This window comes from Arvicanthis niloticus, chromosome 4, assembly GCF_011762505.2.
Source record: "Arvicanthis niloticus isolate mArvNil1 chromosome 4, mArvNil1.pat.X, whole genome shotgun sequence".
Lineage (NCBI taxonomy): Eukaryota > Metazoa > Chordata > Mammalia > Rodentia > Muridae > Arvicanthis > Arvicanthis niloticus.
In genome coordinates, this window is record NC_047661.1 from 133,456,696 (window position 1) to 133,481,703 (window position 25,008).

The following is a 25,008-nucleotide window of genomic DNA, read 5'->3' on the forward strand; positions in this document are numbered from 1 at the left end:
AACCCAGACAATTCTAAGGGACAGGCACAGTTTCACAGGCTTCAAGTCAGCATGACATGTGTTTTGAAGGTTTGTGTTGCCTGGCAGTCAAGGGTCACCTAAATAAAGTGCTAATGACAACCTTCTGTCTGCCTTGTGACACATTTTAAAAATTGTCCCTTTATGACTGTTTATCTTGCAAACCCCACAGATGTTGGCTACTAATTGTCAGTATTTGTTCTTTCTACCTCTAATGTCTCCAACCTATTTCACATTACCCTATCAATCCATGTCTATAAGCAACTTCTCCAGCAGGAAGACCAAGGACCTATGAAGAGGAAGAAATTTCATGGTGCCACTGGGGAGTTCGACTTCTTTGTGTTGTTGGAGATCTTTCTTTCTTTCTTTCTTTCTTTCTTTCTTTCTTTCTTTCTTTCTTTCTTTCTTTCTTCTTTCTCTCTTTCTCTCTTTCTCTCTTTCTCTCTTTCTTTTCTTTTCTTTTTTTTTGTCTTTCCCTTCTACGGCACATTCTTGACTTCTATGTTTGATGTTAACATGAATCAGACTTTAGTTTCAGGCAGCAAATTAGTTACTCAAAAACAAAAAGTCAATGCCTCTAGATCAACAAATTACTGGCAAAATCAACGAGAAGCCCCCCCCCCCCCCCCCCCCCCCCCCCCCCCCCCCCCGCTGATCAATGATTCCATTGAGTTAACCTAAAACAGGAAATACCCTACTGTGTGACCATCTACCTATTAGTGTGTAGTCTTCACTATATCCATACTTTCCCAAGAGGCCAGCAAGCCCTCTTTTTCCTTTCTCCATGGCTGGACCCCACAAAAGGATGCAAGGCCTCTGGCAATGTTGTCCATCAAAGAGGGAGCTCCACCCTGTCAGCAGAAGCCTTCAGGAACATTTGCTGCTCTGACACAAGAAATCTCCTGGGGAACTCTTCATCTGGCTACCTCCTGCCTGTCCTGTAGAAGGCTGTGTAGCCCTGATGGCTGCTTTCTGAGTGTTTCAAGCTATTACACTATGCTCTGAGCTTGGCTGGCTTCTCTTGACTAAGGCTGAGCCTCGAACAACTGCTATAGTGGTGTGCTGTGTGTTTTTGACACAGAGAATTAGGCTTTGAAAGACAGAGCATCATCAGATGCTCTAAATATATTAAAATGCACATAATAACCGCTTCTGTGTAAAAAGGCCAATCTAGAATCAGCAGCGAATCATCCAAGTCTGTAAGTCTTGGTATTGCATCCCCCTGGTATAACCAACACCAGAGCTAGGGCACAGTTTGGAAGATGAAGTAACATTTGTCTCCAAGTGGCAAATTCTATGCCAAAAAACCACTGTACTTCTAATAAGTGACACTCATTTTAATAGATCCTACAAAAATACAATATTTTCAATGTCCCCATAAAACAAACTTACAAATATTATCCTCAGAGCTCTGGTGACACCACCTGTGATTTTTATTGTAAAATTCTATAGAATATTTAAACACTACCATACGAGATAAATTTATTGTATAAAATAGTGATGTAGATCTATAAGCGGGAGTTGTTTATACAACCAATTACTGAAAGTTGATCTGAAATTTCAAATTAATATTTTAATTAAGTTGATGGCTAATATAAAAAGAAATATTTTAAAGGATTATAAAACCAATTTTGAATTTTCACAAAGGGAAACAGAATGTAAAAGTATATTAACTAGGCTGTTTTCACTTTCTAGTATGGCTGAGTTCATGTTTATGTTCCTTAAAACGTTTTGTTTGGAGGAAAATCCATTTTGTCTATTTCTGTTCACAAAAACAAAGCAAAATGAAACAAACAAACAAACAAAAACCCCCAGGAATTAAGATTAATGGTATCAGTAGACCACAGCTCTGAGAAATTATATCTGAAGTTTCATATTTCAATACCAAAGTTTTGAAACCACCATAGCTTTCTAACAAGTCTTTCTCTATAATAAATGTTATCAATTCCCAAAATTCATTTAAATGATTTAAAAGTAACAAATTAAATAAATCAGCACACAGATAAGTTCCACATTTACAGTAAAGGAATCGCGGGGGCTACAGTTTATAGTCAACCCCGAGGAAATAGAACATTAAAGCATTAAGCCTTCCCCACGGCCCATCACTCACTGCTTGTGGTTTTGGTGAAGAGAATGATCTCAGTGACCTGTGGTCTGTCTCTGAAGTCTGCTTGTGTCCTCTTAATTAGCTAAAGGCATTGAACAGATTTACCTTCTCCAGTTTTTACTCAGGTCCCAGAGATTAATGGATAATTCATGAATCATTTCATTCTACTATGGGAATTTAGCAAATGGCTGTGGAACCAAATATAAATACTTTATACTTTATGTACAGTTGCTTCCATAAGGCGTAATCATGTAATTTTTATTGAAAAAGATTCAATATAGTAAAGTCTTATTTTAAGATATATTTTTTTCTCAATCCAAGATGTTTACGAAAATATCGTTTTTCTATATTCTTTTTTTTTGTATATATGCCAACATATACCTTGTGCTAGAAATACTTTATGGGGATTACAACTCTTTTATATACAATTTTTGAGGCAGTATTTCTGATGGAGAGCAGAATTTGTAAAGAGCTTGTGTGTGCTTCCGTGCTCCGAAATGATAGGAAATCCACTTTGAGAAGACAACTTATTTGATTAAAAAACAAAAACAGAAACAAAACCGCACCAATGCACAGCCAGAGGCTGCCGCTGGAACTGATACAGAACCACGCGCAAACGCCGTGTTTATAAGTAACATTTTTCAGGGTGGTCAAGGCTAACGTACAATATTATACACCTGGCACTGATGTTTGCCATTGGTCCAGCAACTGGCAAAATTTGTTTCTATGTATAAATTTATTTTTAAACATTAGCTCTGGCCTGACATATCTTCACTATTTATAAAAACATTTAGACAGTGAGCTCACGTTGGATAACTAGGTCTACTGTGTTCTGGAAGCTCTTCAGTAGTAAAACAGCCTTTTCATGTTCCATATGCACAAAACTGTGTCCATTTGCCTGAAAACACAGGAATGAAACAGGTCAGTCAATGCAAATAGTTCACCATCTCTGCACCATGGTGATGACGCGGCTCCACGGAGCACAGCAACACGATCTTAAGATTCAGAGTGAAACGGCGTTGACAAGTATTTATCACACGCTCAGTATTTCCTTGCTTGTGGGTGATTATTATGTCCTACTGAGTAGCATCAGTCGGATGTACTTACGACACAGCAGTTCAGTTTTACCGCGTTGTTCTGGGTTTTGTCATTGGGATTTTGCTGTGCTAGAGACAGAACTCAAGTCCTGGTACACGCTGGGCAAGCGCTCTGTAACAAAGCCACGCCCTAGCCTCGTGGCTCGCATTTGTTTGTACAGGTTCCTAATTGAGGTGGCACTTACATTATTACTGGCACAAACTCACCAGTATATATTTTTAAATTATTTTTATTTTCATCTATGTATATGTGTCTTTGTGAATACGTGTCGTATGTATGTGGGAGCCTCTGGAGGCCAGAAGAGGGCGCTAAATCCCTGGAAATGGTGTTACAGGTGCTTATGTGCTGCTTGGCATGGGTGCTAGGAACCAAACTCAGGTCCTCAGGAGCAAGGCTCTTAACCACTCTTAACCACTGTCTCTCCAGCTCCATGTTAGATATTTTAATCTTGCCAAATGTAAGTGAGCACTTATGGTACTATTTAATCTTATTTTGACCTGCTGAAAAATGGTTGATTTACATATTCTTTAAATTAAAACAATCTATTAGTAAATGCAAATGTTTCCATTATCCACACCTTGGTGTTTAACACAGTTCTATGAATCCATGTCTTAGGAATAAAGCCCAGTGACATTAGTCACAGAGAAAACCTGCAGTATTCTAGCTAAGGGTCATCAGGCAAGACATCAAAATTCATTTAAAATATAATTAGCCTGTTGGAATTTCAGAGCCCAGCTGGCTACTGCTGTCACAAAATGTATATTTTTCTCTCTAATGAGTGTTTATAGTCCTTGGTTCTCTTTATATTGAACAGCAAATTGTACTACTTGAATTGTTTTCATTCTTAATTTTGGGAGAGGTAAGTCCATATGCCTCCAAAGGATTAAAGACTAAATTAAAACACAAAATTATTGAAATTTGGAATAAGTCTCTGTCACTCAATAACTGACAGTTACACAACTATTTCCTTGAAGTATGAGACACATTGGATTTTGAGTCAGTTAATTGGGCTGGTTCACAATGTATTGATACTAGAATCGGGAACTTCTCTCTCTCTCTCTCTCTCTCTCTCTCTCTCTCTCTCTCTCTCTCTTTCTCTCTGTATGTGTGTGTGTGTATGCATGAGTACATGCATGAGTGTATGTGTGCATGTATGTACACATGTGTGCACGTGTGTATACCTTAGTGTGTATGTGTGTGATTCTGGAGGCCCAGATGATATCAGGTGTCTTCTTCAATAGTTCTCCACCTTACTATCTGAGACAGGGTCTCTCATTGAACCTAATGCACACCAATTCAGCTAGACTGTTGGTTAGCAAACCTTACAGATCCTCTTGTTTCTGTTTCCCACTGTAGGATTATAGGTGTGTAATGCTATGCCCAACTCTTATATGGGTGTTGAAGATCCCAGTTCAGGTCTGTGTGCTTGCACAACTAACTGTGACTGTTGAGTCAGCTCTCTAGCTTGACTTCTCCAATTTTCAGTGCACTCAAACTTAATCTGGGGACACTTACTCTTTTTTTTTTTTATGTTTTTCATATTTTAATTAACCATTCAATTAAGAGTTAAAATGTTTTTCACTGTCTTTATCTCTTCCAAATTTCAAACAGCATTGTACCTCAACAGTACTACACACTTTTATAACTTAGATAAAAACTATTGCACATATAATTTTATCCCTAGTTAGTTAAAACTAGATAGTAATGTGGTAAAAAAAAAAAAAAAAAAAAAAAACAAACGGTTTAGTAATGCTGCATTTAAAACCATGGCATATCTATCAATAGGAAACACCCTGGGGAATGGGACTGGAATCTGTGTTCCTAGAGCTACAAATTTGCTTTGAATTATCCACTTGTGTATTTTCTTATAGCATTCAATTAATGAAAACACTGACTGGCTGGCATGAGTTATTTCAGTGGCAGGAGACAGTAGCTGAGTAGAATTGGGGGTATGCCAAGTTAAACTTTTTTATTTAAAACAACAACAACAACAACACTTTCTTGATTTAAGTTATAATAAAAGCAAAACAATAACAACGCCTTCTTGCTTTAAGCTGTAATAAAAAACAAAATAAAACAAAACAACAGCAACTGAACAAACAAACAAACAAGCAAACAAACAAACGAGGTTCCAGGGAATGGAATGAGGAAGCATGAGGAAGTTTTTCCTATTCTCATTTTAGTTTGGTCATTGGGAAAATAGCAAACCCTTAAGAAAATGAGTATTCCACTGTAGTAGGAGAGACTCACTTACTGCATTCAACTTGCCTCGGAGGTAAGTGTTAGTTGTTAAGTGACAGTTTAATAATGGAACATCTCAATGTCAAAGTTTAATAATCCCTTTGCCAGTGCCTGTATTCTATCGCAGCCTTAACCTAGAATTGCAAAGAACCCATAACCCTCTGAGAATTGTCCAACGTTTTCATATTTCAAAGTGTTAGGTTGACAGACTTTTGGATTTGGAGACCGTAAATCATATACCTAAGATAATGGATATGGGAGGTTCATAGAAGTAGACAGAAGCTAGAAGGGAGGGCATCAATTACGGAAGCACTAGGTTGTCCTGAAGAGGTAGATAGAGATGAGATGGACCAATGGACAATAGGCAGAGATTGATAGCTGGGCAGATGGACAGAGACATAAATACATCACTGGAGATTACCCCTGGCAAATAGAAATTTATCCACAGTAGTTCTCATTGTACTTTGGTACAGTTTGACTTTGGCACAATTTTTCTAGATGTTGTAAGGTATAACTCTTATTTTAGGTTTATCAAAGTCATTTTACTTATTTAATTTGGTTTTTTTTTTTTTTTTTTTTTTTTGAGACACTGTCTAGCTATGTAGCCAAGGGTAGTTTTGAACTCATGTTTCACCTGCCACAACTATATGGGTATATGCTATTATTTCCAGCCTTAAAAGTTATTTTTTTATTCAATAGTTTATTTATTTACATTTCAGATGCCATCCCCCTTCCCCATTCCTCCATTAATCTCCTATTAAAATAGTAATTTAGCTATTCGTTTAAAATTTTCATTTTCAATTTTATTACATTGTTATTTATGTTATTATTTTTTGTGTATGTGTATCCGTGTGGATTCATATGTACCATGGCAAATGTGTGAAAGTGAGGAAAACTTGCCGCGGTCAGTTTTCTCTTTCTACCATGTGAGCCCTGGGATCAAACTCGGGTCATCAGTCATGTCAGCAAACACCTTTACCTATTAAACCATTTTACTGGCCCTGAGCATTTTCTTGGTGTAGAACATACTGAAATGTCTGTTTCTATGTGGGGCCGTGGCCAAGGAGAATGGAGAAACTGGTTGAGTGCAGTCATAAGTAAAAAAACTCTGTCCCAGAGAACTGTATCTTCATCCTTAGGACAGAAGAGGTTAAAACTTAAAACTATTTCTGTGACCACAAGGATTGGATACCTGCTTTTATCTTGGATAGTTCAGACAGTGACTCAAAGAGTCATTGAATTTGTAATTTTTATGATCAAATAAAGATAAGAAAAACCCTAGAGTACAATTAGCAAGGTTGTGGTTGCTTTGTATGTGTGTGTCAGAGAAGGTGAGGAGAGGAAAGCTGCTTTAATGGTGGTGTCAACTGCAGAACACAGATTCCATGATGCTTTGAAAGATAAACACATAGGAAGCATTATGCATATGACATTTAAATATGTACACAATGTAAGTGCAAACAATAAAATATGGACCAATGTTAAATTAAGGAACATTTGAAATGTCACATTTGGTCATGTGTGTGTGTGTGTTATTTAAACATTATCAGGTTCACATAAAATGTGTGCAATTTTGAGGAAATTGAAAGTTAATGAAAAATGAGAAACAAATGAGATGCTTATTAAGTTCTAGTGAAGTTAATAGGGAATAATCATGGAAGCAATACTGAGAAAACGTTGTGCTTTGAGAATATACAATTGATGGGCCTCTAACAGGAGCTGATCTAGAAGTATGGAAGACCATTCCAGTGTAATTTTTACCCTGCTTCCAAAAGACATTCCACCTAATTTAAACCTGATGTGAATATTTCCAGAGCTGCAAAATGCTTTTAGTTTCCTCTTGCCATGATTTAGGCATGAAAATACCAGGAGTTAATAAAAGTAGTATTTGCAGTTCAATCACAAGTTGAAAGTATAGCTCACGCACTGTAAAACACACAACTTTTCATTCCCCCTTTCTTTTTCTTCCAGTCCTGGTTCTGACTTTCTTCTAGTAAAAACCTTTGTTAAATGTGTGAGTTACAGATGCTTGTCTATAGAAACTTCCCAGAGTAAAGGAATTCTGTTGTATTCTTACTCAAAACTCCAAACCTTACTATTGATACTGAAGAAGGAAAGCCCCACAGGGTAAGGACAGCGGATCCCTTCACACATGAAAAGGGAAAGCAGGTTAGAAATTTGACATGTGCTCTTGGTTAATTTAAACACATCATGAAGAAAAAACACTTAAAGGGCCAGGGCACATATATTTGTATACCAGTATCTTGCAAATTTGAATGCTCACAACTCTCGAGACAAAGATTAATAAGCACAGCCAGCAAGCTCCAACTGTGAAGGCAATCCTTTATGGGATCCAACTCTGATAGCCAAGCATGCTGGAAAACAGGCCATCACAGACAATTATTGTGCTTCAGTAATTAACTTCCTAGAATTCATTACAATTCCAGAATTGCCTTGCTTTTTTGTTTGTTTTTTTTTTTCTATTACTTTATTCATATTTTTTCTTCCTTCTTTCCATCTTTCCTTTCTGTTTTGAAACAGAGTGTGGCTAGGCCAGGCTGGCTTTGAACTCAATTAAATACCTTGTATCCACCCACTTAGTGTTGGGATTACAGGAATGGTCTATGTCTGGCCCAGTTTTAGAATCTTCTTTTGATAGAGTATTCTCATTAAATGTAGTGCTACATTTAGCACTGAATGCACTATATAATTGATACCACATCGACTCTGACTGAATATACCATATAATCAATACCATGCTGACTCCAACTGAATACACTATATAGTCAATGCCATGCTGACTCTGACTATATAATCAATACTGTGTTGTCTCTGTCAAACCACTAAGTAATTTTCTACCACAAATCTCAACTATAGACCTTTATTTCTGAAACTGCCCTTTGTTAGAGAGCCTGACATTGTAGTGGCTTTTACTGGGATTAAAAATTCACAGAATAAAACAGAAAAAAATTCCTCTTTTGATTTAAGCATACACACAGGTCCTAAGTCTGTTACTAGCTCTGTCTTTAGAGAGGATTCCATCCTGTTATGCATGCTAAATCTTTAATGAACGTTTGGATTGCTAAGGCAGCTTCTCAAGATGATGTGTTCTACCTTATATTTGCCATGTCATTTGAAAATTGATTATTTTAAGGGGATTCTTTGTGACAGGGCTGGTTTTCATTTCATTAATAAAGCCAGAGTTAGATCTGGGAGTGGAGTTAAGTGTTGGAGTGCTGGTCTAGCCTATGAGGTCATAGGTTCCATTCCCAACAACAAATAATAACAGAGAGGTGTCCATTGCATTATTGTTAATTTTTATGGTGATGAGATCTGTCACAAAACCTTAAGCAGGCTGGGCAAAAAGAGTACCTCTGAGTTCTACCCTTAGACCCAGTATCTAATGCTTGATATTAACTTTCTTGTCTTTTACCACTTTCTTCTGTGTATTCAGGGCATCATTAGTTTGTAAAAAAGCAGGAACTTAGGTATATTTCCTAGTGTGTCATTTTTTTAATGTTGTTTGGCTTACTTTTTCTTTTCTTTTTTTTTTACATAATGGGTCTATATTCCAAATAAGGAAATAATCAATCAGTCCTGCTCAACTGAAAGTGCTCAAGCCGGTTATGTAAGGTTTGCCAACAGCAGGTACTTCCAGCACAATGTGACTTAAATGGCACCATGTAGATGCTTAATTAACATTATTTTCACATCAGCTAAACTAGAGAGCAGAGGCAGAACCCACTAAGCATGACTGGTTTTGTAAACACATAGTTGTATTCAGTTAAACTCTGTCACAGAACCATATGTGTTTGAAAACAGCTTAGGTACTTTCTAATTAAACTGTCTTTAAAGAATATTTTATTTGCCAAAGCATTCTGTGAGTATATACAATAATGAAAGATATGGCTTCTTTCAAGAAAGATGGGGGTCCCCTTTAGGGTCTCTGATGTTTGTGGTTTTTCAGTCACCAACTAGGATTAAACTATACATAACTTATTCACAGTGCCTTGACCTTAATTCTTAAAGGGCTCAGAACTTCATATGAACTTTAAAATTATTTCTCACTTTCTGATTTTTGTAGTTTGGGTCGAGGAGGGAGAAATTTTTTCTAAAGATTCAGAAAAATGAAGGCACTCCACCTGCCTTCTTCATGACTCAGGCTAAGGAATGTGAACCTGCTGATACAGGAGACAACGAAGGACTTTTGGTATAGGTAGGTCTCTCAAAAAGAACCAATTGCCAAAGTATGTTGCATGGAAGTGGACAGAGACTACCCACTGGGAAGGTTTGTAAAACTCTTAGGCTCTTAAGAAGCTTTATACAAAATTCTGAAACAGGAAAGGCTTAAGGCGGCTTTGCAACTTACTTGACCAAAGAACTCATTTACCAAAGATATTTTAAAAGAACCACCAGTAAGCTACTGGCTTACAGTTGTCTCATGGCTGCATGCTGAGCCTTTTGAATGCTGCTGCTTCTGCTTTTTAAAAGAAAAATTCACTTTCTTCCTGCACAGGTAAACTGTGACTATTTGCTCCTGGCAATGTGCTTCGGCCTAGAGGCTTTCCTCTGGGTGTTCTAGAAGGTTACATAAGAGACTCCCAGTATGAAGCAAGTTCTCACTGACATTGGACTCAGTGTGGGGGCTGTGCTGTGTTAGCTATGGGTTCTCAGAATCTGTTATTTTTTTATTTTTAATTTACGAAAACTGGGGCCTTCTGAATAAACAATCTATGTAAGACGATTCTCTTAACTAATCACATCCATGGGTCATTAAAAAGCCACAGAATCTCATCTTAACAAAGACAATCTGCCTCTTCAGTGGCTGTCAGCACCATTGGATCTGTATAGCCAGATCTAGCCACCCACAGACATTCTGCCAGACTGCTGCAGAATCTATGGTTAGTCTGCCACTCTGGGCTCTGAAGCCACATGCTAGTATGTCCCACCTGGTTCAACTTGCCTCATGTTTGAGCTTTTCAAGTCCATATGGAATGATACAGTGCCTTGAGGGTTCTTTCTTCCTGGAGTCTCTTCAGCTCTCCCTTCATGTCCCCCATGCTCACTCTGGTGTAAACTCTTACCCTGCTTCGGTGTCTTTCTCTCAGGTACTCTTCTTCCTACATTCCCTCTGCCCCTGCTCACTCTTCCCTGTGTGAAGCTGGGATAAACTCTGTCATGGGGTAGAAGATCCTTTTCGCTTCTTTACATATCTTGAGGTCTCCAAGATCTTCAGTGTCCCCTGTCATGCTTGTCACTGGCTCAGTGATGTAACACGAGAAGGATCAGCACCTGGGCTTTTATCTTTGCTTATGAGTGGTCATTATCTATTCCCCCTCCCGAGAGACAACATGTTCTCAAACACTTCATGCTCTTAACACCTCCTGATACACCTCCTACGAGTATATCACAGAACCAAAATTTTAGAGTTCCAAGGTAGCTGTACACACTTGTCTCCTTAGTTACAAGCTCCATTGATGACATGTGACTTCACTGTCATTTAACATTACTGCTACACTTTGGACATGAAGCATCCCCCAAATGGTGGAGGAATGTTGGGAATTTGGTCAGCAGTTGGTAGCGAGGGATGAGGTCATGAGGCCTTGGACCTGATCAGTGGTTGTTTTCTGGACAGTGTAATAATGTGGTGGCATTTTGGGGAAGTAGTGGAGTCTAAAAGGTGGGGGCTGGCTGGAAGAAGCAGGCCACTGTCAGAGGTGTGTATGCTCTTGACATCTCATTCCTGATACCTTCTTTCCATCTCTCAGCTTTCTGTTAGACATGCATTGAGCCACATTGTTCCACTACGTGCTCCCTACCATGAGACTTTGTCTTAAAATGTTCCAGAATCAATAGACCTAAGAAACTTTGGACAGAAACCTTGGACAAACAAAGCAAATCCTTTACCCCTCAGGTGTTTTATTACAGCAATGGCTTGGAAGCATCTAACATCCACCATTTGTATGACACTAGTGGGGATATAGGGCTGAGTGGTAAAGAGTGGGACAGTTAAATAATAGGCCTGGTGTAGACCAAACTTCAACATTAACATAAAACATCAAACACCTAATTACACCTGCAAACAGCCCAAGTGTTCACTGTATATACAGTGGCTGACAACTATTCTTTAAACTTCTGTATAAATCCAACCACAGTTTTAATGATTAGCACAAGGGCTAAAGAGATAGCTCAGTGGTTAAGAGCATTTGTTACTCATGTAGAGGAGCTGGGTTCAGTTCCCACTCAGTGGCTCACAGACTATCTGTAACTCCAGCTCCAGAGGAGCTGATGCCTTCTTCTGACCTCCACAGGTACCAGGTATGCACATGGCACACATACATACATGTAGGTAAAACACTAATACATATAAAATAAAAAAAAAGCCAAAATTTTAGCAAAAAAGGAGAGAAATACATAAAGGAGAGAAATACATAAAGGAGAGAAATACAGGGTTTAAATCATTGTCACCTTAACTGTTTTATTTTGGTCTTTTAGAAATATAGTCATGGATCAGGAGATTGAGGCTGGCCTGGTTTACATAGCTACATAATGAAACCCTGTCGAAGAAGAGGGAGAAGGAGACTGAGAAGGAGGAGGAGGAGGAGGAGGAGGAGGAGGAGGAGGAGGAGGAGGAGGAGGAGGAGGAGGAGGAGGAGGAGGAGGAGGAGGAGGAAAAGAAGAAGAAGAGGAGGAGGAGGAGGAAGAGGAGGAGGAAAAAGGGAAGGGAGGGAAAAGAAATATAGCCTTGGACCAGGAGTACATATTACTAATTCCAAGCCCCTCAGAATTGTTACAAGGTATAAGAAAGGGCAATTATCCTATCCTCAATAGGGCAATACATTGATATGTTACATGTTAAAAAAATTACCAGGCCTGGTAACTGGTAAAGTATAGATACCATGGTGAATTCTTTATCAGTTATGTACTTTATCTTTTCGTGCCCAAGATAGGAGTATAACTGGGGTGGGGCAGGGTGGGTGGGGCAGAGCAGAGTGTGAGCACTCGGGCTTTAGACTGTAGCGCTGAATTCTATTGCTCACTCGCTAGTGTAATTTCCTCCATTTATTCATCTTTTCAACAAAGTGACTTCAGTGAATGGATAGTTCTGTGCTCGGCTACATTTGGAATTGCAGTGCATGTAATGAATTTGGTTGGATTCTTTTCAAGTGGAAAGAACATTAGAAAAAAGAAAGAACAGTAGATATTAAAATAACAAACTTGCCATTCAGATAGTTAATGATCAGCAAATACACAGGGTTCCACCTAATGTGTGTGTGTCTTCTTAATGGTTTGTGTAATTTCAGTTCTTTATCTTTCCTTCTTTCAAAAGTGCCCAGCCTTTGGATCATAGAGTTCCTTCTGTGCTGTTTTAAAGCAGAATAGGACTGAATTGTGTATCTATGCAGGGAAAAAAAAATGGTAAAATGCAGAAAAATCAGGCAAACATGTTTACATGCTCACCAGCCCTTTAGACACACATGCAGTTCTACTTCATGTTCACCACTTCACAGGAGTAGAATGGAGTGTTGGATGAGTCATGCAGAGCTGGGAGGTGGCTCTGTTGTTAAAGTGCCTGAAACATCAATGTAGGAACCTGTGTCTGGATCCTAGGCAACCATGTAGAAGCAAGACTAGCATGAGTCTATAGCCCCAGTTCTGGTGAAGAAGGGTGAAGACACAGAGTCCTGGGGCTCACTGGCCATCAAGTCCAACCAGCTGGTGAGCTCAGGTTCACTGAGAGATTTTATTTAAAAAACTAGAGTGAGAGTGGTAATATAAAGATGCTTATTGTTGCTTTTTGGTAGTTTGCTCATGGCCAACATGTATACACGCATACATATGCATATACATATGGGTCACACACACACACACACACACACACACACACACACACATTACATATGGCTAAGGTTAAGGCAAGCACATGTTTAACTGTTTAATACTACAACTCTATTCTGATTATATGTACAGCTTTAAGTTTGAGAAAATCTTCCTCTACCTGACATTTAAAAAGCTTAACTGGTATTCTGGACAGGGCAGCAGGCAGACACAACCATGTGTTACAGTCATCAAATGGAAACAAGCTGACTCATGACATGACTCACCCTTCTTCCTCAGGTAAAGTCACACAGGTGCCTACCAAGGCAACTATGCTTACTTTTAGTTTATGACCTTACAGTCCATGTGTTCACATGTGTACAGATTCTTGTGTTATCACGTGATCCCATTCAATCCAACAAGAATATGCAGGGTGCCACTATGTACTGGGATTGTGTTCAGTGAAAGGCAGACACTGAGGCAGAGTGCCCTTGGGGGTAAAAAATTTGCTAGAAGAGCTATTAAGGCCATAAACAGCAGCATAGCAGGGCTCTGAGGAGAGATCAGGCCCACATGGTAGAGTGAGGAGCTTTATTACACATTTTAGAAGAGACAGTTTCTATGGGAGGTGACTTATGGGGAATCCATAGTATATGTTTGTAGTCAAGCTGTCTCTGATTCCTGGTAGGCAGGGGGCAGACATGGAGGAGTCTGGTAACCTGGGACTTATATGCAGAGTCAGCTGTGGGGATGGGGAGGGCAAGAATCCAGAGTAAGTTGCTTTGATTCTAGGAACCAAATGCCTTTGTTTCAGGAATTGTAGTTGTTGAAGTAAAATTGAGGAGCTTACAAAAATGTCACGGCCATGGCTGACACTCAGGTTGTTAAAGCTGGGGCTTTAACAACCAGTGACAAGTAACGACACAAGAAGAACCAACTGTCAGTGTTCAGTTCAAGTTCTCTAACCCAGCAGCACCACGCGGTACTTGTTTCGACCTGACATCAGCATGTCAGCTTCTGTTTGTCTCACCTGAAGAATTTTATCCCCGGGCTGTAGTAGGTTGGATGCTGGTCCGTCAGGCTGAACCCTAGTAACAAAGATACCCTATAAGTCAGAAGTGACAGAGGTTAGGAGCTTATCACCAACAAGTAGGTGCACTTAAAACAATTTCCATTCATATAAAAAAAACAGTGAAAAACAGTTTTTAAAAGTCACAGTTTATACAAATAAGCTTTACAAGGATTATACTATTTAAAGTAGAACACTGCCCTGCAGAGTCAAGTCCAAGAAAAAGCACATGTAATAGAAAGATTACCCTGTCTTCATTAAGTACAGTTGTAGTTTATGTTTCAACCTCACAGCCATCAGTAGAAATGTCTTTTTGTATAAATTCTGAATTTGACAGAACTACTGGTACAGGCTGTAATCTTAGTTATTACTCAGGAGGTTGAGGTAGAAGAATGTTTCGTTTTTGAGATGGGATTTCTCTGTGTAGCCCTGGTTGTCCTGGAACTCACTCTGCAGACAAGGCTGGCCTTGAACTCAGAGATCTGCTGCCTGCCTGGATTTATGTGAATTTGAGGCAAGTAGAGCTATGTAGTGAGTTCTAGGCCAGCCTAAGATACAGTATGAGACCCTGCCTCAACAGTGAGCAATCAACTAACAATCTAATAAAAGACTAACCAAACCAACTCAAACAATCAATCAAACAAACAATAATTTTTTTTATTAAATAATTAAAACAGCATTGCCAAACCTAGTTGTAAAATGGAAGATTTGAATGGGAAAGAGAAATGAGTTGTTTGAAAATCAAGACAGGTGGGTGAGATGCAGTGCTGGCTTCTTTAATCACTAGGGACATCTGCATTGTGATGACAGACACAGACCCTGCAGTCAGTCATTTCCTCCTTGGCCTGGCAGACTGCATGTACATCCACCCACTCAGGGGACTGCTACTGATGACAGTTAGCTCTCATTTGGAAGCCTCCTCCTTCTCTCCTGTGCTGTGACAGGCATCATGACAGCACTGTCCTAAACAAGCCACTGGATCTCTGGCTGCTGAGGTCAGGTTTCAACCTTTACTTCATCCCATCTGCCAGTGACTGCCACTCCGATGATCCTGATCGCCTCCCTTCAGCTCACCAGCTTACCATGCAGAGACAGTTTAATGAGGTTAGCATAAATCCAAACCATAGGAGGCTAAATTACAGTCACATCCACAGTCCTGGAGACCTCACAGTGCGGGGCCAGGCTGCTTAGAGAACATGAAGGTGACATCTGTGACATCTGTGGCAACGCTTAATTTCAGTAGTAGCCTCATGAGTGCAGGATTTGATCACTGTGGACTTGCCCTGAAGCTGACTTTATACGGTGACCTGAGATTTCTAAAGCCATTATTTCCTTTTTCCTAAAGTTTTGTTATTTATTTCCAGTCAATAAATTTCATAAGCTAAGATGCTTCTATTTCTGTAACTCCCTCCTCTCTCTCTTTGTTCTTTCTCAGCATATGGCCACACAAGTGAAGCCAGAGAGCAGTGAGGGTGCCTTGCGATCCCAGTCTTGTTCTTTGTGTATTGTTCCCCAAAGACCACCTCAAGGTCTAGGGCCAAGATGTTTCACTGTTGTGTGTAATGTAAAGATACTACTTGGGGGGAAAATTTCAACTAAGTCCAGTGTAGGAAGCCGCAATATAATCTGCCACCCCAAGTTGGCGCTAGCCTTGTGTTTTCCCAGAAGTAAACAATTATCTGCGCAGCTGCTAGGCAGAAAGGCGTGCCAAAGTCACTGCCAATCCCGAGGCATAATGTTGGGTGGTGAGCGAACAGCCAATCAGAAGTGAATACGTCACTCTAGACTGTATTTAAGCCAGGCCCCTTCCACAACTCAGCCCTTCTGCGTTTTTCCACGTGTGTGATACAAGAGTAAAAGTCCTCGTTTTGCAGTAACTACCCGATCTCTGCGTCTCGTGTTTTATCTTCCACGGATGCAAGGCTCGGGGGTGCACGATAGAGTCCAGGCCAATCTGAGACAGTGATCAATTAGAGATGAACATCCAGTTGTCACAACATCTTTCAACAGCTCACTTTGTTCTGAGACTTGAAAGAATATTTTGACATTGGAGACAGAATTTGGTGGAGAATCATCAGATTTTTTTTTTTGTATTAAAAATGTAGATGAATAACATTCTTTCTGGTAAAAAAAAAAATTTTTTTTTTTTTTTTTTTTTTTTTTTTTTTTAATTTTCTGGGACAACAGGAAGCCACTTGGTTGACACCTTAGCAACTTGTATCTGTGCTGGGAGGATCTGGGGTGCTCTGATTCTGACATGTGACAGAGTGTGAAATTAGCTGCAAGCTATTAAGCAATACATTAGAAAGTACACTAATATCCCACTATCTAAAGTTACAGCCAAACCATTTCACCCCAGAAGGCACCCTTTCCCTTGCACATCTCTTTCACATTGAACAATATGTATTTGACCTTTTATTGCAGTGATATCACCATAGATTTAGTGACTTAAAACACTTCCAGGTTTATCATCTCATGGTGCTGGAGTCCTGACCTCTGTCATGGTGCCAAAGCTTTAAAGGCTTTGGTAGATCTGTGTGCTTTGAATGGTCCTCCTGTGGAGAACTCACTTTTCCATCCTTTCTAGAGCAGCTTCTAGGGATATGCATTCTTGGATGATGGTCTTCTCTTTGTTTTAAAGATAGCACGGACCATTTCTGTGACTATTTCTCCCTCCCACCACAGTCAGGGGAGATTTCCCACTTCCAAGGTCCCATCTGGATAATCTAGGGTAATCTCGAGGTTTTTAGCCTTCACATATTTCCATTTATTCTGTAATGTGCTATAATCATGAGTTCTGAAAATTAGGATGTGGGCACATTTTTGGAATCACATTTTCTGTCTGATATACTGTAGCCATAGCCAACACTTTTCTGGCATTAGTCTTCTGTGTGTAACATTTACAAACTGGCAAGTATACTTTTAGTTACATAAGTTTCTTCATTAGTGAAATGTATATAAAATGGCAAATAAAAGAGACCTGTCTTAGGTGGGCAGATGCATATAGAATATCTGGACAGTAGACAATCTGAAAGATGATCAATAATCAATGCTATAATTTTTGAAGGTCCTAAGATTGAGCTACTTCTGAACATCTTATGTCCAGCAAAACCCACATTGAGAGTGTTCCTAGATTCACTGACTAGCCATTATTCCTCTCAGTGAGTATATTAAAGGCCAACATTTGTCATTTTTATTTGAATCTGACAGGCAAAGGGATTATTAGCTTCTTCTACACTGGGAAGGAGTTCTGGGAAGTCCTTTCTGCCTTATATGTGCCACTCCTCGTGGTAGCTCATGGTAAAAGTGGCTCTAATCACTGGCCACTGGCCATACACAACCTGGGTTCTGCCTGGAGAGCTTTCCAGCAGTTATTAATGATTTCTGTAAGCTCTTCCCATAGTTGTTCCAACACAGTATTATCAGCTTTCCATATGGCTGACAGAATCCTATCTAGTTTATGACATCTGTGACTACGTTTGTCTAATGTCTCTCACTTCATGTTTACATCTGTGGTTCTTTAGTGATTCAAACACATGGTTTAGCTTGGTAGCCCTCCTAGATGCTGTCTCATAGCAGAGAAACATCATGGCTGCTATAAAGTTTTTTCCAAAGACTGAATCCTTGTACTCTGTAGATACTAACATTGGGGTGTATGTGATATTAATTTAAACCTCACAGAATCATGCATCAGAGACCACTATAGATTTTTGACATTGCTAATCCAGATAGGGCTAGCTGGCTGCTCCATGTGACATGACCTGTTGCTACATAGTTTTAATTGTGTGTGTGTGTGTGTGTGTGTGTGTGTGTGTGTGTGTGTGTGTGTGTGATGTGTGTGATGTGTGTGTGTGTGATGTGTGCATGATTAGAAGTGTCCTCATTGGTTAGGAGCATCAGATTTCCCTGGAACTAGAGTTACAAGTGACTGTGAGCTACCTGATTTGGGTGCTAGGAAATGAACTTGCAAAAGCAGTATTTTGTGTTAATCACTAATTCATCTTTTCACCCTCTGTATTTCTGCTTTGTATTAAAATTTGTCTATTTGTAAGTTATATGACTCTTCAAGAAGCATCCACAATGAACAGGCTTATGAAAGCATTTGCTTTTCACAAGTCCTTTTACAAAATTGTGAGTTGATATTTCTCAATGTTAAGATCTGACCTTTTCTGGTTATCTAGCCTTGGCACTTCTGAATACAGACTGAGGACTCAGCAAGTTAAGCCTGCAAGGCCAGCACTTCACATTCCAACTTTAGAGGAGATCAGAACTTTATATGGTTTTTTAATGATGAAGGTGAGTGACTGTGACAGTCTCAGCTATTGTCAATGTAGACACAAAAATAGAACTACTCTTAAGGGACCTGCAACCACAGTGCATAAAATATATTTCTTTAAAAATCCCCAAATGTGTTACCTCTAGTTACTGCTTGGAAAAATGGTTTCTAGGAAGGCTATATCTCAAGTAAAATTATATATGATACAATTCATAACACATCACATGCTTTAGAATACAATGCCTCATGTATTTCTGTAAGTATGAAAGTTCAAAGAGGTTTTTCAGAGGGAAAATGACTCATTAAATAGCAAATAGAACTGGATGTGAGATAGTGTTTCAGGGGCTACTGTCTTCTCTTCAGAAAGTGTTAAGTACTGATTTCTTTCAGAAAGCCAGTACATGATTTTCTTATGTTGAAGCTTCTAGAGGTAAAGTTGGGTCACTTCACAGTATAGTCTCTGTAAGGGCTGGAATGGATACACCAACAATAAAGAAATCAGTGATCTATAATGATGAATTCTCTTAAAGTTTAATTGCTATGTGTCAGGACTTAGACTTTGAAGAATCTGCTGCCTTAGTAACAGAAGAATCAAGGCAAGAAAATAAATTTGCTCCATGGACATTAGAAACTAAGAAAAGAGGAAGCCAAGAAGGAGGGATTTGGGGAAAAATGAAAGAGAAAAGGAAAATCACCAGAAGCTGAATATAGTGTTTCCATGCTATGCCTGAACCTCATGCCCCAAACAGCAAAGCTTAAAGTCCACAGAAGCTCATGTTGGTGTCCGGCGAGATGGCTCAGCAGGTAAAGGTGTCTGCCACCAAGTCTGACAACCTGAGTTTGATCCCTGGACTCACATGGTAGAAGGAGAGAACCAACTCTTGAAAATTGTTGTTTGACCTCCACATGCTCATGCAGGTGTATACACACACACACACACACACACACACACACACACACACACACAAACAAAAGTAATAATAATAAAAGGCTGTGATGATTAATGTTTGTTGTAAAGCTGACTGGATTGAGAATCATCTAGGAGACATACTTCTGGGTTGTCTGTGAGAATGTTTCCAGAGAGGTTTAACTGAGGAAGGAAGACTCTAAATGTGGGTTGCACCATTCCATATGCAAGAGTCAGTTCCAGACTGAATAAAAAAAGAAGAAAGAGGGAAGCTAGCTGAGTGCCAAAGACCATTTCTCCTTGCTTCTTGACTGAAGATGCAATGTGACCATAAACTTCACACCCACCGTCACACCCTCCCCCCACACTAGAAGGGACCCTCAAAATGAGTAAGAATCAATCTTCCTGGAAGTTGCTTTTTATCAGACATAGTATTACAGCAATGAAAGAAGCAACTATTATAAAACTGATCAGAAGGAAGATTTCCTTTAGAGACCTAGAAAATATATGAGAGAGAGCCACATTAGAATTCTATAGTTGACCATTGTTTATTATAGAAGAAGAGACATATGGCTTGGTCTGCAGAGATCTAGTCTCTTTTGTCATTCTAAAACATTTTCAGTGCAAAAATAATAATAAAAAAAGTTTTCTGATTTAAGAGCACTCTTAAGCTGTGTATTCTATTTTCTTCTGAGGCTGCTTTCAGAAACAACAGACTGACTACTAAAATATTCTTTAGCCTGTTGTCCTTTGGGAAATTGGGATGTAAGAGCTAAAGCTATGCTTGGTTTTGGCTGTTGTATGATTATGTCTTTAATTTTAGCAATTGCTCCAGGAATCACATTGCAATTTCACAGATACTTATCTGTGAGGAACAAAAGGATATTTTCAATGCTGTCTATGTCTTGGTGAAATTTTTGAGCTGAAAAAAAGTTTTCTTTTTTGAAGTCAATTGTTATGTCCTTACTGTATGGCCAAGATTTCTGGCTTTCTAGGGAGATGGGGGTAGTTAGCAACTTCTATATGCATTATTTTTTGAGTCCTGCACAGCTGGCAATGGCTGAAATTTGGACTTCGTAGCTTTGCACAGGTTATTGATTCTGTCTAAGCCTCTAGTGATTCCAGAAATTATTAAAAACAGGAGGTAATGAGAAGTGGTTGTTGATTCTTCTCTGAGCTCTTCCTAAAATAGTGGTGGCATGTAGGCTTCACCTATTACCCCTCCAGGCTCCCTCAAAGCCCTGTCACTCTGCTATTTTTGGACACTACTCATCATTTCAAAATCATGAGCTATGAATTTAGTTAAACACTTTTTTTCACTTAGGTTAAGTTAAATTTTTGGTGGTGTGAAAATGTTTCTCATAAGCTATATAAAAATCAAGCCATGAGTCTTGGAGGTTTAATAGTTTTGTTTAATAGATTGTGTATTGTTGTGTCATGAGACCATTCTAGAGATTTTTCTTATAAGTGATGCTGAAGTCAAGAGATCAAAATATCTGTGGTCAATAGTCCCATGGAGACTGCAGCCAAGAATCCCTGGTGCTTCTGGGTGAAAAGGCCCTCAAACAGAGCTGTACATTACAATATTCTCCTTTTCACTTTTAACCTTTTGTGTTGTTTGAATGTTTTTGAAGCAGGGTCTGCTATATCCACAGCTGGACTCAAACCTACTATGTAGTCGAGGATGACCTTGAACTTCTGACCCTCCCACCTCCACTTCTCAAATGTTGAGATTCCAGGTATGTATCACCATACCAGATTTATGCCATGTTGGAGATAGAGCACAGGACATGCATGCTAGGCAAGTGCTCTACCAACTGAATCACATCTCCAGAACCTGTATTATATGAAATTTTATAGTGATAATATTTTCACTTACTACATGTACAGTTTTTCCTAAACTGTATAAGTCAAAGAAAAAAGAACTCTTTGGAAATTTGATTTTGTTTGAAGGACTGCCAACCATGTCAGGTACCTGCCCCAACACTGATAAGCCAATTGGTATAGCTCACACCAGAAAGTACCCACTGGGCAGATACCTTCCCTGGCACTGATAAGCTAACGGGCATTCCTCACACCCAACAGAAACTACAGAAGCTCCAGAAAAAGTGGTTCTTAGGTCTGTGGGTCCTACTGAATACATTCAGTTATGATTCAGAGATGCCAAACCCAACCAGCTGGCCCAGTATAACTTATACAGATTTGTGTATCTTGCCATTTCCCAATGTATGATGATTTGAGTGAGAAATGTCTTCTAGAGATTTGTGTGTTTTAACACTGGTCTCTAGCTAGTGGTCCTGTTGTTGTGAATCTTTAGTTCCTAAAGTTTAGGAGGTGGAGCCATGCTGGGGAAGGTGATTGGGGTGGACATCCTTGAGATCTTACAGCCTGTCCCTACTTCCTGTCCACTCTGTTTTCTGACCTACATGCAATGTAACATGCTGGCTTCTCTTTGCACTACCTGACTTGCCATGATGGAACCTCCTGGAATTTTAAGTCAAAATAAGCCATTCATTCCTAAAGTTGCTTGTCTAGGGTATTTTAGCAGCAGGAAAGGTAACCTATACACCAAATTTAGGATATAGACCTAACTGATCATTCTCAGTCAATTAAAAGATGTTTGTAAGTGAAGAAGCAAATTAAAAATTAAATATGAATTTCTTTACCCAATTTATTATTTAGCTCAGCACCAAAAGGAGTTGCTTATTAATGCCATCAGTGGTGAAAGGACTGTGACAAAACTCTAGCCTGTGATGATGTGTTTAATTAAAATTCCAAGTAAAGGACACATTTCTTTATATTAGTCACTAAGAGTATATACATGCATTGTGAAGATGACTGTATGTATAAGTAAAAGTTGTTATTTTGTATTTATTTTTGCTTTGTTTAACTTTGGACTCATCTTACACACAATTTATATATAATATATTTGAAATAAAGTAATTATTTGTTATCTTTTGCATATATTCCTAGAAATTTATGTTGAATTGATATCAATCTTTTCAGAAAAAAAATGGAAAATGGTTAAAGGTGATGTGCCTAAAGATCTTTATTTCTTTTCTGTTTTTAACTCTCTCATTCTTTACATTTATTAATTTACTTAGTGCATATAACTGTGGATTGACAGAAGCCATCTAGGAAAGGCTGTGGCCAGCAAATGAGTTTCCTGGAGATGAACCACCATTTTGCATGGTTGCGATTGGTACACTCTGGACAGGCATGGCCCCAGAGACTTCATCCTGCTGATATGTCTTTCCTGTCCCTCTTATATCTCCTAAAGATTCCTGGGCATCAGCCCACCCTATTGGACAGATTTCCTGCAGATCAACATGAAGATGAACTTTCATGAATTAATACTGTTTAGACGAATGAATGACTTTATGGAATTGCTGTTTTGATTCAAATAATTTTAGGAAGAAAGTTTAAGGCTATGGTTTTAGTTGTCTTTCCAAAAAGATGAAATGAAGTTAGAATTAAAATTAGAATGGGCCCCCTCCTCACAGAATAGTAAATAAAGGCTACATAATAAGGAATACAGTGAGCTCTCATATAAATTACACTAAGAAGAAAAATAGTCTTGGGATAGATTTTTGATCAAGGAAAAGTATTTATTCTAGGTCAGATCCAAGGATGAAGCCTCAGGTGTGCACTACGATAAAGCAAGGCCGCATGAAACTGTTGCTTTGAACTTATAATTAGCTTATAGAACTTACTATCAACATTCTTTTGTAACTCCCCTTTTGTGTATCATTTTTATCTATGAGGTAATTTTATAAAAAACTTTTTTCTAAGAAGGTTTAAGAAGGCTGAAAGAAAAAATGAAGTGTGACTGTTGTGGATCTGCTCCACCTGCCAAATGTATCTATGTCTGTCTGTCTATAGGTATGTACATACATATGTATATAGGTATATGTGTATGTATAGAAGTATGCATGTGCACTCATTAAATTGATGAAACAGGTGGTTGGGCAGAGAGAGAGAGAAAGAGAGAGAGAGAGAGAGAGAGAGAGAGAGAGAGAGAGAGAGAGAGAATAATCCTTCAGTACTTTTGATTTGGTATTGCTGTCAATGTCTCTGGTATTGATGTACTGAGAGGCAAAGGTGTCCAACAAATAAATGTCTGCTTCTGAGTCTAACTACCTTTCTCTTCTTAATATTGAACTTATGAAAACTTTAACTCAACATAATATTCCTCATCTGTCTGTCTGTCTGTCTGTCTCTCTCTCTCTCCCCTCCTCCCAGCCTTATTCTTTCACACACACACGCACAGCCTTATTCTTTCAGGAGTGGCAGGCAGGGTAGGAAGGGTTTGTCCTGTTGCAGCTCATCTGAAAATCTAGAGGCAAGATTCAAAAATGATTTGATGATAGCCCTGAGGCTGTATGACATTTACTTAAAGCTCATGACTGTTTTACATTTTCCAGCATTTTCCCACAGCATGAAATTTTTTGTTACCTTAGAGAAACCAACCAACCAACCAACCAACCAACCAACCAACCAAACAAACAAACAAACAACATAGACTCATCTCTCTCATCATGTTCAGATTTCCCCAGGTGGAAAAATGGCTGAGCTCCATGGTATTGCCTAGCTTGAGCACTTGATAAACTATCAAGCGTAAGTGCCACTCCTCAGCTGTCTCCTGATGTAAGACCCATGTGGGTAGTCTAGGTCCATAACAAAGCTTTCCTGTGAATCTTGACCAGATGTTATAGCAAGTCTCCTTGAAAAACTTTAAATTCTAGACAGTTAGTCCTTTCCTCAAATGGAGCTGGAAGAATGTTAGAGTCCCTGGATGATGATCTTTGAATGTTTCATCAGGAGTTCTTCTATTCAAAGGATCTTGGGTTGATTTATAAAATATTGCACAGCCTGATATCAATCTGTTACTTTGGTTTACTCTTCTCCCATGGAACTCACAGTGGGAAATTCCTTGGATTTTGCAACCACGAATTAGTGTGTGTTTTAATAGAAAGCATAGTGAGTTTGCTTCATTGTTAGAATTGACACTGCAATGATGATACCTCAGCCCACAAGTTACATAATTGATTATCAATCCTCCCTGTACTGAACTCCCTGCTTGCTGTGGTTCAATGGAGGAGGCGTGCTGACTTCCACTGATTTGTTGAAGCAAATATGAGGATTTTGACTAATTAGGGGGCTCTATAATGTGTTCAATATTAGAAAAATTGTATGTGTCTCGGCACCACAGGGTCTGAGCTTGTCATGCGCTCTGCTAAGTGGCATATGCAGATAGAGGCCTATGTAACAGCTCATTAACAGAAAAAGATTTGGAGTCAGATCAATTTGGTTTCAGATTTTGTCTGTCACAGATTAGCTAAATGACCTTAGTCAAGTTAATGAACCATGCTGGGACTCAGTAACATGGAGATCACAATATTATCTGACTGATAGATGCTGCTAAGATAATCACATGAGGTTATACATGGAGTAAGCTTCATACAATGCCGAAC

At 39.0% G+C, this 25,008-nt stretch overlaps 1 protein-coding gene across 5 annotated transcripts in view; it reads right to left on the reverse strand.

The window, feature by feature from the left end:
- Positions 1-672: 672 nt before the first annotated feature.
- Positions 673-25,008, reverse strand: part of Lrrc7 (leucine rich repeat containing 7) — a 435,124-nt gene continuing 410,788 nt past the window's right edge. For 4 of the 5 annotated variants that reach the window (XM_076933443.1, XM_076933446.1, XM_034500232.2 and 1 more), the window contains 2 exons: positions 14,313-14,387; positions 673-3,023 (listed from right to left, as the gene is read on the reverse strand). In XM_076933443.1, the coding sequence (XP_076789558.1) occupies positions 2,916-3,023; positions 14,313-14,387 (183 nt within the window). In that variant the 3' untranslated portion in view covers positions 673-2,915. The remainder of the gene's footprint in view (positions 3,024-14,312; positions 14,388-25,008) is intronic. The other variant, XM_076933445.1, reaches the window with a different exon arrangement.